The sequence below is a fragment of the Entelurus aequoreus genome, linkage group LG23, assembly GCF_033978785.1.
Source record: "Entelurus aequoreus isolate RoL-2023_Sb linkage group LG23, RoL_Eaeq_v1.1, whole genome shotgun sequence".
NCBI classification, from domain to species: Eukaryota; Metazoa; Chordata; class Actinopteri; order Syngnathiformes; family Syngnathidae; genus Entelurus; species Entelurus aequoreus.
Genome location: NC_084753.1, coordinates 25,404,803 through 25,421,377, shown reverse-complemented (window position 1 = coordinate 25,421,377; position 16,575 = coordinate 25,404,803). Strand labels below are relative to the sequence as shown.

The window sequence follows — 16,575 nt, the reverse complement described above, 5'->3', positions numbered from 1 at the left end:
AACATTTGATTTTTTTTATTTCGACTCGTCAAGTTTGTGCTTCTCGAAACACTCGGAGCAAAAATGTGTTTAAGAAACACAAACAATATCAAGGTAATACTTAAATGGGAAACACTAAACCATAGGTGTCAAACTCAAGGCACAGATCTGGCCGTCCACGTCATTTTATATGGCCCGCAAAAGCCTGGAAATAATAAGTCAATAAAATACCTTATATTTTCTTTCTTTACTTTCTTGTGTCTGTCTATCTGTGTTGGCCCTGCAATGAAGTGGCGACTTGTCCATGGTGTACCCCGCCTTCCGCCCGAATGCTGCACCCCCCGCGACTCCAAAAGGGACAAGTGGTAGAAAATGGAAGGATGGAGGGGTATTAGGGATTTTTTTGTAGTTTGACAGGGGGGGGAAAATAGTGTATAATATTGCAACAAATATTAGGTTATCATTGTACACTATAAAAATGACCAATATATTTTACTGTAAAATTTAAGGAGTTCTTTACAGCATATTACTGTAAGTTGAAAAAAAAACGACCAATGTTTATTTACAGTAAAATTCTGTCAACTGAGCAGTTAGTTTTTTGGGTTTTTTTGTTTTTACTGTAAAATCCATGGTTGATGATTTTATGGTACCACGTTTTATTATGGTAAAAAATTGGCAGCAGAGCTGCCAAAATAAAATTAAACAGCGGTGCTGTATTTCTATTTACAGTAATATGTTGTAAAAATAATAATAATTTAAAAAATATATATATATTTTACAGTAAAAGTCTGGCAACTACCGTATTTTTCGGAGTATAAGTCGCACCGGCCGAAAATGCATAATAAAGAAGGAAAAAAACATAAGTCGCACTGGAGTATAAGTCGCATTTTTGGGGGAAATGTATTTGATAAAACCCAACAGCAAGAATAGACATTTGAAAGGCAATTTAAAATAAATAAAAAAAAGTGAAAAACAGACTGAATAAGTGTGTGTTATATGACGAATAAATAACCAACTGAGAATGTGCCTGGTAGGTTAACGTAACATATTATGGTAAGAGTCATTCAAATAGCTATAACATAGAACATGCTATACATTTACCAAACAATCTGTCACTCCTAATCGCTAAATCTGATGAAATCTTATACGTCTAGTCTCTTACGTGAATGAGCTAAATAATATTATTTGATATTTTACGGTAATGTGTTAATAATTTCACACATAAGTCGCTCCTGAGTATAAGTCGCACCCCCGGCCAAACTATGAAAAAAACTGTGACTTATAGTCCGAAAAATACGGTAAACTGCCAGGTTTTTTCTGTAAAAAAGAGTGGTAAAATCCACATATTTTTTTTACTCTTTATGTAAAAATTTTTTTAAATATTTAAATTCATAGGCAAATTCATTAATTATTTACTGTTACAAGCAACCCTCTGATGGCAGCCATGACTGTGGTGTGGCCCTCAATGAAAACAAGTTTGACACCCCTGCACTAAATGTTAAAAGTATATCAAACAAACCTTTAACGAAGTGATCACTGCAAACTCATGCATTATTCAACTTTGCTCGCTTGGACTGGAGTGTGTGCTACTTCTTTTGTTGTCGTTTTGTAAAATCTTGCACTCTTCCGCGCTTCTTGATTACCTCTCGAGCAACTCGGAAGAAACTTGTATCATTTTTGCGATTTTAACGGTTCGTACAGCCGAAAACAACGCAAGCACAGAAAATGTTTCTTCGAGAAAGGCTAAATGCCACCTATTGGCCATTGAGAACAGACGCTGGCTTGACCACCACGTTTATTTAATGAGCGGGACGAGTACATTTAAAACTAAGCAATACATCAGACCTGGGAAAAATACGGCCCGCGGGCCACATGCCGCCCATTAAGATTTTCAATCCGGACGTTCCAGACCTTTAACATCAAAACTGTAGCTGCCATTATGATGTGCAATGATGTTTTTAAATGACCGTAAGTCTTGAACTATAGAAAGTATTTAAATGGGTGAAATCTGCACTTTTGGGTGTTATAGTGGTTATTACGGTAATCTACGTCACAGCAGCTCAGACCAGGGAAGAAGCAGAGTGGGCCAGGTTTGTTTTCAGAGCAGCCAACCCCAAACGCGTGTGTGTCAGGAAGAGATGCGGAAGAACATTTTTACAACAAATTTCTGCATAAAAGTGATAATATATCATATTGTAGGTGTTTATTACACTTTGCATTCATATTTTAATGTTTGTTATATTTTTGGTGTTTTGCTTGATTGTAAGATGTCTATGGAGGAGCTGGTCTGAGACGTAAAAGAGGAGCGATGTTCATATGTTGTTAATATTCAGTGTTTTATTGTTCATAGTAGTGTTGCCCTCGATACCAATGTTTTGGTACCGGTACCAGTACCAAAATGTATTTCGGTACTTTGATATTTTTCTAAATAAAGGGGACCACAAAAAAGTGATTTATTGCAGTGGTTCTTAACCTGGGTTCGATCGAACCCTAGGGGTACGGTGGGTCGGCCTCAGGGTTTTGGCAGAGCCTCCGCCGCAGCGGTCAAGACACACCAGACTCATGAATTGATTAACGTGGACCCCGACTTAATTAAACAAGTTGAAAAACTTATTCGGGTGTTACCATTTAGTGGTCAATTGTACGGAATATGTATTGTACTGTGCAATCTACTAATAACATTTTCAGTCATTCAATCAATCAATCAATCAATCAATCAATCAATCAATCATGTAAATAAAAACTTCTCCCTATCGGTGTATCTGTACTGTAAAGTTAAAATTTGAATGACAATAAGAAAGAAGTCTAAGTATTATGGATACCCCCAAACAATGTTCCCTCTAATTTTCCATCTGATTTGCAAGTGTGTAATTTGTTGTGAGTTCATGCACTGTGTTGGTTTTGTTCTTTGAACAAGGTGATGTTCATGGATGGTTCATTTTGTGCACTAGTAAAAAAAACATACAACTTTGTCTTGAATTTTAAAAAAAATAAAAAACAACATTTTATTTTTCACTAAAGAAGGGTTCGGTGAATGTACATATGAAACTGGTGGGGTTCGTTACCTCCAACAAGGTTAAGAACCACTGCTTTATTGGCTTTATTTTAACAAAAAAAAATTAGGGTACATTAAACATTTTATTGGAAGTTTGTCCTTAAACAGAATAGTGAACATACAAGGCAACTTGTCATTTAGTAGTAAGTGAGCAAACAAAGGCTCCTAATTTAGCTGCTGACATATGTCATTTTCCAGGACAAGTGGTAGAAAATGAATTATTAATCTACTTGTTCATTTACTGTTAATATCTGCTTACTTTCTCTTTTAACATGTTCTATCTACACTTCTGTTAAAATGTAATAAACACTTATTATTCGGTTTGGATGCTTTGCATTAGTTTTGAATGATACCACAAATTTGAGTATCAATCCGATACCCAAATTTGTAGTAGTAGTTACAGGATCATACATTGGTCACATTCAAAGTCCTTATGTGTTCAGTCAGGGACATATTTACTGACTTTATAAACATAATATATTTTTTTTTTAAACGAAAGAAGATTTTGTGATGCTAAAAAATATCGATGTAATCATAGTATCATCGACTAGATACGTTCCTGTACTTGGTATCATTACAGTGGATGTCAAGTGTAGATCCACCCATGGCATTTGTTTACATTGTGACGCCGGTGAGCTACGGTGTGTAGTGAAGCATGTTTAGCTATTCCTCGTCCTGCAGGGATGATACTTGTAAGAAACCTACTTTATTTGTCGCCATGGAGACGAGGATTAGTGATTTATAAGTCGCTACAACACTGCCGACTGTGGATGGACTTTAGCCACTAGCTAGCTAGCCATGTCTTAAAGCACCTCTTCCTGAGGGCGTTTCAGTGTTATAACTTCACCTTTATCTTTAGTTTTTAAGCAATGATGCGCCCGTTCTCACTTTTCGGTGTACATACTGTGTCTGCTTGTATGTACTCCGTTATTGTGCGGTACAGAACATGCTCCTCTGCTCGTAAACCAGCAACGACACGACGTGAAGACAACTCTCTGCTGGTCTAACATAACCAGAAATCATGATCATAATTAAAGATAAAAGTAAATTTTAATTTGCTTTCCCTAAATATCTGAAAGTATTCATATTCTATTCATGTCATATTATGCTCCTTCCAATGCTGTTGTTTTTATGTTATAGAGTTTTTATCCAATCAGAATTCAGCTAGCTTATGTTGCCATGCTGTACTAAATCTGCCCGAGGCCTTCAGAATCAATAATGCAGGCATCGATGCACTGTAAGTGAACGGGCACAAACAATTGACAGACAGTTGTGATAGCCAATCAGATCACAAGTTGTTATCAGTAAGGCCTTCTAGATGGCCTAAGGCAGATATATAGTGATTTTTTGAGCATGGTAACATAAGAATTCCATTACCCAGCATGCCACAGTAGTGAAGAGAATGCGCAGTAGCCCCGTTTAGTTGTTGAATGTAGACATGCAGCGGGATATTTTTGATGAACACACTGTGGAGTAAACTTTAAGAACTCAGCCAACACGCCTCGTCTGCATCTTTTATGATTAGACAAGACAACATATTTGCAAGGCCATTTGCAAGAAGGAGAAACTACATCATGTGAGACGATGACGGCCAACCCTGGAAGCTAGCTCAGCTGTCCCGGCGATGAAATGTGAGTTCAGATATTTTATTTATTTATTCTTTCATGTTTAATATGTTTTTTGCAATTTTAATTTTGACATGTTTTAATTGCTGTTGCAGGTTTATTGATTTTTAAATGCGCCAGAAAATAACCCGTTTTGTACAATGCCCAGTAGTGCGTTAATGTATTTCTGTATAGCAATTATCCCGCAATGGTCATGTGGTGACATCAATGATGGTATTTTGAGAGGTAATCATTGAAGTCGGACATCACTGAAGGCCGAGGTGGGAAACGCACGGCCCGCCACTGGTATATATCATTTATACACACATACACATTTAAGGCTGAAACGACGCGTCGACGTAGTCGACGTCATCGGTTACGTAAATACGTCGACGCCGTTTTTGTGCGTCGACGCGTCGCATATTTACGTCACACTACCGTCATGGCGGAGCGCAAAGCAGACTGTGCGAGCGAGGGGAAAAACGCACGCCAAAAGTCGTCAAAAGTGTGGGAGTATTTCAATACACAGCCTAATAATGTTGTTGTATGCACACTGTGTCGAGCGGAAATGGCCTATCATAGCAGCACAACGGCTATGAACGAACATTTGAAAAGAAAACCATCAACTAGTCAATCGTCCGCGTTAGCATACGTTGTCATCATTACACAAATACATGAATGTGTCATTTGTATCTGCTAGGGGTGTAACGGTATGTGTTTTGTATTGAACCGTTTCGGTACGGGGCTTTCGGTTCGGTACGGGGGTGTACCGAACGAGTTTCTAAGCTAAAGCTAACTTTATCTGCTAAAGTCTTAACAAGTTGCTTTGCTTGTCTGCCTCTGTCTCAGCACGCAGCATTGTCCCACCCATACAACCATCTGATTGGTACACACGCAGCATTGTCCCACCCACACAACCATCTGATTGGTACACACGAAGCATTATCAGCCAATCAGCAGTGCGTATTCATAGCGCATGTAGTCAGCGCTTCAGCATCGAGCAGATAGGTGTTTAGCAGGTGAGCATCAGGCAGCGGACTCTCCCCAAATGATAATAAACACCTCCCAGTCAACTACTAGTAACATCACTATGAGCCCGTTGACCTTCTAGAAACTTAAACTGCAGCTCAGCTCGCTCGCAGTCCTGGTTTGAGGTGAAGGCTAATTACCTCTCAGTTCCAGCCACATCGACCCCTTCTGAGCGCCTATTTTCAGCTGCTGGGAATATTGTAAACAAGAAAAGAAGCAAAGCAAGTAGACATGCTAACCTTTCTTCATTACAACTGTTAGTCACTCACTGGAATGAGTAGAATTGGTTATTGTGTACTGTGTTGGACTGGATGTTTATTTTGCACATTTTAAAAGCAATACTTAATGTTTACAGTGCTCCAGAATATTTAGATTGGCACTTTTTTGTATTGGATGTTTATCTTTATTTTTGCACATTTTAGCAAATAAGCAATACTTTCACTTTTGTTGAAATGTTTACACTGTTGTTACAGAATATTTCGTTTTGCACTTTTTTGTATTGGATGTTTATCTTTATTTTTGCACATTTTAAAGCAAAATAAGCAATACTTTTACTTTTGAAATGCTTATACTATTGCAGAATATTAAGATTTGCACTGGATGTTTACTTTTATATTTGCACATTAAAAAGCAAATAAGCTACTTTTAATTTTGTTAAATGTTAAAAGTTTTAAATGTTTACATTGTTACAGAATATTTTGTCATGTTGTTGTCAATGTTGACTGAGTGGCCATACTTTTTTTTTTGTAAATAAAAACCATGCCTTTTGAAAAAACTGGCCTACTTTTATTTTTTCATCTTCATTTTAAATAATAAAAAATAAAAAAATCGGTAAAAGGAAAAATAATCTATAGATGAATCGAAAAAATAATCTATAGATTAACCGATTAATCGAAAAAATAATCTATAGATTAATCGATAGAAAAATAATCGTTAGCTGCAGCCTTATACACATTGGCACCCCAAGACACATTTTTTCTCTCAATGTGGCCCCCTCAGAATATTTGCCCAGCTACGCAATACAGGAAACTTCACCTGCAGTGTACAGTATCTGGTTTTTTTTTCAGTCACACTGTTTTTTGTTTTTTTACTAAACCGCTACTGAATCAATTTTAACTCAATTAATCATTTTGAATAATATCGTTTAATACCTGAATTGTATCAGCAACCGCAAATTCTGAGGCCATGTCCACACGAACACAGATACTTAATAAACGCATACCGTATTTTCCAAAGTATAAGTCGCTCCGGAGTATAAGTCGCACCGGCCGAAAATGCATAATAAAGAAGGAAAAAAACATAAATCGCACTGGAGTATAAGCTCATTTTTGGGGGAAATGTATTTGATAAAACCCAACACCAAGAATAGACATTTGAAAGGCAATTTAAAATAAATAAAGAATAGTGAACAACAGGCTGAATAAGTGTACGTTATATGACGCATAAATAACCAACTGATAACGTGCCTGGTATGTTAACGTAACATATTATGGTAAGAGTCATTCAAATAACTATAACATACAGAACATGCTATACGTTTACCAAACAATCTGTCACTCCTAATCGCTAAATCCGATGAAATCTTATACGTCTAGTCTCTTACGTGAATGAGCTAAATAATTTTATTTGATATTTTACGGTAATGTGTTAATAATTTCACACATAAGTCGCTCCTGAGTATAAGTCGCACGCCCGGCCAAACTATGAAAAAAACTGTGACTTATAGTCCGAAAAATACGGTACTTATCTCTGCGTTTAGGCCTCTTGTCCACACGCAGAAGCATACTTTTGTCTTTAAAAGCGCAGACTTTTGCAAACGCTGGCCAAAGTGTAGAGATCCAAAACTCTCCGCTTAGCGTATGCATGTACACGACACAAACGGAGACTTGTGATGACGTCACGGTTGTGCGCTGTCATTTCCAAGCTCAACCACACTGCCTTGCTGACTTTAACACACTATAAGAGGACTTAATGTATGTTTAAATGTAAACATGCTGCTATTTACACTCAACATTAATAAAAAACACATCAAAATGGGCTTTGTGACACTCCCGCCGGCGCAAATGACAGTCAGCTGTTTGGGATACGATCGCAATCGAACCTCCACCTGATGGGACAATTTTGACAAGCAAGACTTTTTGCTCTGTGTCATAAGAAAGGTGCAACAGTATCTTTTGTTTTTAACGACAAATCATGAAGTTAACTTACGTGGCTTGCTTCCAATTTTTAGAAGGAGCAGGGCGCCACCGTGCTCGCGCGTAAAAAGCGATCAAGCAACTTAAAAAAAAAACAATGCAGCATCCTCCTTGTAGTGTGTACTGATGTTAAAGACAATATACACTTCATTACACATGTACCATATCACTATATCCATGATTAAATGTGTTATAATTCCATGAGAGTTTGGTAGCGGCACACGCACATCCACATGCTTTATGTAGACACTTTATATACGCACTTAAACATGCAAAATGGTTTCCTTGGCTCGTTAGTGCGTGCTGATTTTAGAAATAATGTACACTTCTCTGCACATGTAATACATCACCATGTTGCTGAACATGTTATAATTCTATGAGTGTTGGGTTTCAGCAGCACAGGCGTGCATTCGCTCTTTAATAATGTTCCCAGGGCTCTGTGTACGTGCAGGCTGGTTTTTAAGATAATGTACATGTCATTGTACCTTTAGAGTGGATTAAAATAAACATAATAATGCCGCCAAGTCAGCTATTGCCGCTTTTTTCAGGCACTGCTGGACTCTAGAAAGAGGTTCTGCAGCCACCGTAGCAGAACCTCCAGGTTCTGTAACAGCTTCTTCCCTCAGGCCGTAAGACTCTTTAACGCATTAAAATAATCCCCTCAATTCCCCCCAAAAATGGATTAACTCACTGGAATATAAAGACAATATAACATCCATCCATCTCATTCCGCTTATCCGAGGTCGGGTCGCGGGGCAGCAGCCTAAGCAGGGAAGCCCAGGCTTCCCTCTCCCCAGCCACTTCATCCCGAGGCGTTCCCAGGCCAGCCGGGAGACATAGTCTACCCAACGTGTCCTGGGTCTTCCCCGTGGCCTCCTACCGGTCGGACGTGTCCTAAACACCTCCCTAGGGAGGCGTTCGGGTGGCATCCTGACCAGATGCCCGAACCACCTCATCTGGCTCCTCTCGATGTGGAGGAGCAGCGGCTTTACTTTGAGCTCCCCCCGGATGGCAGAGCTTCTCACCCTATCTCTAAGGGAGAGCCCATATATATATATATATATATATATATATATATATATATATGTGTGTGTGTGTGTGTGTGTGTGTGTGTGTGTGTGTGTGTGTGTGTGTGTGTGTGTGTGAAAAAATCACAAGACTATTTCATCTCTACAGGCCTGTTTCATGAGGGCTTCCTCAATCGTCAGGAGATTGAGGAAAATCTCCTGACGATTGAGGAAACCCTCATGAAACAGGCCTGTAGAGATGAAATAGTCTTGTGATTTTTTCCCACACACACATATTACGCTCTACCACGGTATCGAGCACTATTTTTTTTTTGGATAATCTAATTAAGACATACATACATACATATATATATATATATATATATACATACATATATATATATATATATATATATATATATATATATATATATATATATATATATATATATATATATATATATATAGGGAGAGACAATATAACATACATCCATAAACGTGAATTTATATGAAAAAGTGCAATATATTTATCTGTACAGTAATCTATTTATTTATATCTGCACCTTATTGCTCTTTTATCCTGCACTACCATGAGCTAATGCAACGAAATGTCGTTCTTATCTGTACTGTAAAGTTCAAATTTGAATGACAATAAAATGAAGTCTAAATCTAAGTCTAAGTGTGTGTGTTTGTGTGTAGACATAGACACTTTTGAAACTACACTTGTGTGGATGGTAAGGGTGTAACGGTACATGTATTTGTATTGAACGGTTTCAGTACGGGGGGTTCGGTTCGGAGGTGTACCGAACGAGTTTCCACACAAACATATTAAGTAGCGCGCTGCACGGACGGACATAAGTAGCGTACCGCACGTTGTGTAAACAATGCACACCGAGGCACAACATACGGCATGCTGGTGTAACGCAGGTGTCAAATACATACTTTTGCGGAGACTATTACGCTCTTGCTATTACTCTTTGTCACGTGACTATGGAGAGCGCGCAGCTCTCCCTAATCACGTGACTGCCGCGGTCCAATCAGCTGTGCTTATAAACCGGTAGCAGGAAGTGGCCAGTAGACAGGACCTGAGGGGAGACAAGATTGTATTTCTGCTCGAGGTAGATTTTTATTCTCCTTTTCACCCAAAATATCGTGCTGACGGGATTCTAAACTAAATGCCTATTTGTTAACTTTATAGCGCCGACTACCAGCGCCGGATTAATTGTCAAGCTGTGTGTGACTGTAGATGCGGAGTTGGTGAGTCCATGTTTATGAAAATATATTAGTCTTTCTTCCATTGTTTCATTGCAACAATCTTTGTGGCATATTTTTCAATCGTCCATATACAAGCTTTATGACTTGAACCAATGATAACTATTGTGTATTGAATGTACTTTTGAATGTGTTTGACAATAAGCACGTTTAGTGCACTGACCGAATTGTATAGGGAAAAAACTAGAACCTGTTCTGAATACTTTATAATGCAATTAGTGTTATTTAATGAAAATATTTTATTTGTGTACACATTGATTTATAAGGACGGTCCTGGTTCTAACACAGGCCAGGCTTCTCTGTATGATGGCGAGCTAAGGAAAAAAAAGCATCTAATTCAAGGATCGTTCTTGGGAGATTCCAGCCAGGAACCCCACCACCTGTTCTGTCTGGGCTGGTAGGAAGCTCTCGAGCCAACCCTCTACACATTTTCCCCCTTAACCGCAGCACATGGACTGTACTGCTTTACTCTCCAAAACCTTTCTCCAAGAACTGTATTATCTGAGCTGAGATTTAAACAAGATCCAGACACACTGAATAATTGAATTGGAACACACACTGGCGGTATAGCTCGGTTGGTAGGAGGGTTGCAGGTTCGATCCCCGCTTCCGCCATCCTAGTCACTGCCGTTGTGTCCTTGGGCAAGACACTTTACCACACTGGTTTAAATGTAACTTAGATATTGGGTTTCACAATGTAAAGCGCTTTGAGTCACTTGAGAAAAGGCGCTATATAAATGTAATTCACTTCACTTCACTTTAGGGCTGCAACTAAAGATTAATTTTATAATCGATGAATCTGTCGATTATTACTCCGATTAATCGATTAATAATTGGATAAAAGACACAAACTACATTTCTATCCTATCCAGTATTTTATTGAAAAAAACAGCATACTGGCACCATACTTATTTTGATTGTTTCTCAGCTGTTTGTAAATGTTGCAGTTTATAAATAAAGGTTTATGAAAAAAAAAAAAAAAAATTTATAATATTTTTTTTATTAAAAAAAAACAAAAAAAACTGCACATACGCATAGTATAGATCCAACGAATCGATGACTAAATTAATCGGCAACTATTTTAATAATCGATTTTAATTGATTTAATCGATTAGTGGTAGCAGCCCTACTTCACTTCACTATTTCTATTTTTGGGCAGAATTATTATAGTGTTCCCAATGTTAAAAGGATAAAGCCATTGTTTACAAATTTGGTAAATAAATAACCAAAAAATGTATATTTTGTTGTTTTCTTACTGTACCGAAAATGAACCGAACCGTGACGTCTAAACCAAGGTACGTACCGAACTGAAATTTTTGTGTACCGTTGCACCCTTAGTGGATGGAGATTGTTTTAATTCCAAATATGTGTTTTTGAAACTCTCCTTGTTCGTGTGGACTTGGCCTGGGTCAAATCGTTGTTTTTTGATTGATTGAAACTTTTATTAGTAGATTGCACAGTGAAGTACATATTCCGTATAACTGACCACTAAATGGTAACACCCGAATAAGTTTTTCAACTTGTTTAAGTCGGGGTCCTCTTAAATTGATTCATGATACAGATATATACTATTTTCATAATACAGTCATCACACAAGATAATCATCAGAGTATATACAATTAATTATTTACATTATTTACAATCCGGGGTGTGGGATATGGAGGGGGGGGGGGGGGGGCGTTTAGGATTGGTTGGTATCAACACTTCAGTCATCAACAATTGCATCATCAGAGAAATGGACATTGGAACAGTGTAGGACTGACTTGGTAGGATATGTACAGCAGGTAGTGGACACAGGGAGAGAGATCAGAAAGTATAAGAAAAAGTGTTTACATTTGATAATTTACAATCCGAAGAGGTACGATGTGGAAGGGAGGGTGTTAGTTTAGGGTTAAAGTTGCCTGGAGGTGTTGTTTTAGTGCGGTTTTGAAGGAGGATAGAGATGCCCTTTCTTTTACACCTTCCTTCCTTTAAAACGAATCGTTACACCCCTAACAAAAAAGCACTGACCTGCTGTTTCTGGTACGCCGTGTTTGTGTTTATTTTGGACTCCAGTAGTAAGGAACCTTGGCAGTGACAGAGACAAGTTCAGTATTGGACATTTGATGATGGGTACAAGTGTTGCACATTTGGGTGCAAGTACAAGGCGCTTACCGTCGCTCTCCGCCCGCACCAGGAGAGACGTGCCTTTCAGCCGGTCCACATACCCCGACGAGACGTGTCCTGTGCCGCGGTCGTCCCACTGTCTGTCCTCGTTGAGGGTGTAGACTTTGACTCGTCGGCGAGTGTCCGTCATTCTGACAGGTGCTTCTGACCGGTCCCCCCAACACCCCTCCAGGCTGGTGCACCTCACCTTAGTGACGCCACGACTTTCAATCGCAGTCCAAAAACGTTGGGGGCTCGGGTCAAGCCGACCAACAAGCGAACGTCCAGCTCTGCTTCTAATTAATATATTTACACTATATTATAACAATGTTAGCGAGAAAACTTCAAATAGAAGACCGCGCACTCCGGAGACACCTTGAAGAGGTAGCCTAATATCAAAACAAGGAAATGCACCATAAAGGGGCCTGTGTTTACACACTTGCTACATTAAAAAAACGCACATAAATGACACATTTATTGATATGTCAATAGTTGGAATCCTTAAGATATACACGTAGATACACTCTGGTGGACGTTAGCTAGCAGCTATTGGCAGGGCTAACGCGTTGACTTGCCTCCGTGTAACCCAGACACCAGCGCTTCGTACCTTACCCGTTTTAAGGCCAAATAACCACAGCGACACGCCAAAAACATCGTTTCACATTTGCAGGCTGAGCGTTTGGTTTTAATCCGGAACAATGTTGGGAAATATGGCTGAATAGCAGGCCGGCTAACTTAGCGTTAGCCGCTATTTCTCCCCAATGTGTTCCGCCATGTTCTGGCTCGGGGCCGCGGAGATTAAACTCTCTCCGTACTGTTATACATTCCGAAAACAATGCAAACCAACAAGCTCGTTGTTGTAAAATTACATACAGCGTTTGCTTTACACCGTATTGCTATTTGTCATTCATTACCGATGTCTTGCTCGGTTATTTGCTAACAGTCCCCCGTGAGTATTCAGCCATCTTGGGCCCCAACAGTCTGTACGGGGTTTCCTGCACACCAACAACAGGGCAGCCCGCCACATTTAAAGAGACAGTGCATGACGGAAGTGACTTTATTACGTGTAAACTCCGTTTTTTTAATAACTATTTCATAATAATGAAGTATATCAATGGTTAATAGGGATGTCCGATAATGGCTTTTTGCCGATATCCGATATTCCGATATTGTCCAACTCTTAATTACCAATACCGACATATACAGTCGTGGAATTAACACATTATTATGCCTAATTTGGACAACCAGGTATGGTGAAGATAAGGTCCTTTTTTAAAAAATTAATAAAATAATTTAAATAAATAAAAAATTTTCTTGAATAAAAAAGAAAGTAAAACAATATAAAAACAGTTACATAGAAACTAGTAATTAATGAAAATGAGTCAAATTAACTGTTAAAGGTTAGTACTATTAGTGGACCAGCAGCACGCACAATCATGTGTGCTTACGGACTGTATCCCTCGCAGACTGTATTGATATATATTGATATATAATGTAGGAACCAGATTATTAATAACAGAAATAAACAACCCTTTTATGTGAATGAGGGAGGGAGGTTTTTTGGGTTGGTGCACTAATTGTAAGTGTACTTGTGTTTTTTATGTGGATTTAATAAAAAAAATAAAAATAAAAAAACTATACCGATAAAAAAAATAAACTATACCGACATCAATAGTGGTTAATATACTTTTTTCACCAAGTACCACCAAAGAAAACTTTCCTCGCCAATTACCTACATTAAAATACAGTAGCGTAGTAGGCCTTAAGTATTCATTAAAAACAAGGTTTTAGGCCATGTCCACACGAACACGAATATACTTAATAAACGCATACTTATCTCTGTTTACAGTTTAGGCTTCTTGTCCACATGCAAACGCATACTATTGTCCTTAAAAACACAGACTTTTGCAAACGAGAGTTTGCAAATGCGTGTACACAGCTCGAAACGGAGACTCGTACTCTTCTGATGACGTCACGGTTGTGCTGTCATTTCCAAATCTCAACAACACTGCCTTGCTGGCTTCCAACACACTATAAGAGGACTTACTGTATGTTTGAACATAAACATACTGATATTTTCACTCTACATTGAAGGAAAAAAAAGAAAAAAAAGACGCATCAAAATTATGCACCAGCGCTAATGTCAGTCAGCTGTTTTGATATTTTTCTGATGCATTCTTAGTCGTAAATAGATAAATACATAAAAAGTCCGCTAACAATGTAGTCAATGGGGGCTCTCTATTTTGCCCACAAATCCCTCTAAGTAACCACCCAAAACCCGCCAACAATACTCTTTGTACATATCGTGACCTGAATATTAACCAAATATTAGCGATGTTGTTATTATTAGAATTATTAGTCCCCCGTGAGTATTCAGCCACCTTGGGCCCCAACAGTCTGTATGGGGTTTCCTGCACACCAACAACAGGGCAACCCGCCACATTTAAAGAGACAGTGCATGACGGAAGTGACTTTATTAAATGTAAAGTACTGCTTTTTTAGTAACTATTTCATAATAATGAGGTAGATCAGTGGTTGTCATACTTTTTTCACCAAGTACCACCCAAGAAAAAACTTGGCTCGCCATTTACCTCCATAATGAGCGACATTAGAATACAGTAGCGTAGTAGGCCTTAAGTATTCATTAAAAACAAGGCAGACGTTTTAGGCCATGTCCACACGAACACGGATACTTAATAAACGCATACTTATCTCTGTGTTTACGTTTAGGCTTCTTGTTCACACGCAAACGCATACTATTGCAAACGCTGGCCAAGGTGAAGAGTTCCACAACTTTTAATTCTTAAAGTACCAGTGTAGTGGAAAAACAACTTGACTTGATATGCTTAATTGTGTTTCATTGTATCCATTAAACCATATCCAATCATATTTACAATCTGCAAAGTAGGTAAAAACACAATTTAAACATCACAAAATGCCACTAATTCTGTCGGCCGTTTTGAATATTCTACTCCAAATACTTTCGGCTATTTTCGGAGATTGACGTCACTATGGGAACGCTTCTGCAGTCTGACCATATTCATACTGGAAATACCCAAAAATTAGAGGTGCTGACTATCATACACAATCTCTATATAACACGTTTTTCTTATGCATTCTAAGCCGTAAATAAATAAAAATACATACAAAGTCCGCTAACAATGTAGTCAATGGTGGCTCTCTATTTTGCCCACTAATCCCTCTAAATAACCATCCAAATTTTCCTGAATATTAACCAAATATTAGCGATGTTATTATAAGCGCTAACGCAAACAAACCATTTCTTAGCGGCGCAATGACACAGACAGCTAAGTAGCCCTTTATCGCCATTACTGGCTTATAGGAGGATTTAGCCTTGAGTCTAAAAGCTGTTCATCTGTGACATTCAACGTACATTTGGAGATGGAGACAAGCACACACAACCGAAGACAGTGTCTGCAGGAAGACTTCCTTGTTAACAGTACATGTGCTTCATGATTAATTGTTCATGGACATCCTATCAGTTGACATCAAAGTGAGAGCAGACATCGTACAGTAAGCTATCACTTTATTAAGTTTGTAGTTTCTATTTTGTTTAGCACTTAGCAATAATGCTACATGATGCTATAGTGTTTCACTAAAATTGGATTTGTTTAGCAGAGCTTCTAAAACTTGTAGCTCATCCTCCTTATATTCACGATCAACAATATAAGGTTCTGGATCATAATTTTGCCGAAAGTAATCATTGTTGGCTCTCAGAGTCTGCACGATTTGCATTGTTGTTGGTGGGGAAAGGATCTGCGGTGACGTGTCTGGCTTCCTCAATATTTCTCAAAATGGCTCAGGAATCTCCTTGAGATTGATACTATTCTGATCATATCTATTTATTCGCAAACTTTATAAGTATTTAGGTGTCATAAATCAGATAAATATGACAATAGCTTCAATATAGAGGCAACTTGTTTTTCCACTCTGGTACTTTGTGACCATGTAAAGCGCCTGAGCGACTAAAAAAAAAAACATGATGTAGCTTCCTCCTTGTAAGTGTGTATTGATGTTAAAGACAATATACACGTCATTGCACATGTAATCTATCACTATATCGATGAATAAATGCTTTCCAATTCCACAAGAGTCTGTGCGCTTTAGGCACTTACATGTAACTATTCAGATGGTTTCCTTGGCTCCTTGTTAGTGTGCACGGATTTTATAAATAATGTACACTTCACTGGACATGTAATATATCACCACGTTGCTGATTAAACATGTTATTATTCCACAAGTGTTGGGTTTCAGCAGCACAGGCACATA

The 16,575-nt window shown here is 38.3% G+C and overlaps 1 protein-coding gene across 2 annotated transcripts in view; it reads right to left on the bottom strand.

Moving 5' to 3' along the window:
- The window catches only part of smek1 (SMEK homolog 1, suppressor of mek1 (Dictyostelium)), a 54,787-nt gene extending 41,489 nt beyond the window's left edge, over window positions 1-13,298 (bottom strand). For both annotated transcript variants that reach the window (XM_062034826.1, XM_062034828.1), the window contains exons 1-2: window positions 12,295-13,298; window positions 12,151-12,206 (exon numbers count right to left, since the gene is read on the bottom strand). In XM_062034826.1, the coding sequence (XP_061890810.1) occupies window positions 12,151-12,206; window positions 12,295-12,436 (198 nt within the window). In that variant the 5' untranslated portion in view covers window positions 12,437-13,298. The remainder of the gene's footprint in view (window positions 1-12,150; window positions 12,207-12,294) is intronic.
- Between the last annotated feature and the right edge of the window lie 3,277 nt (window positions 13,299-16,575).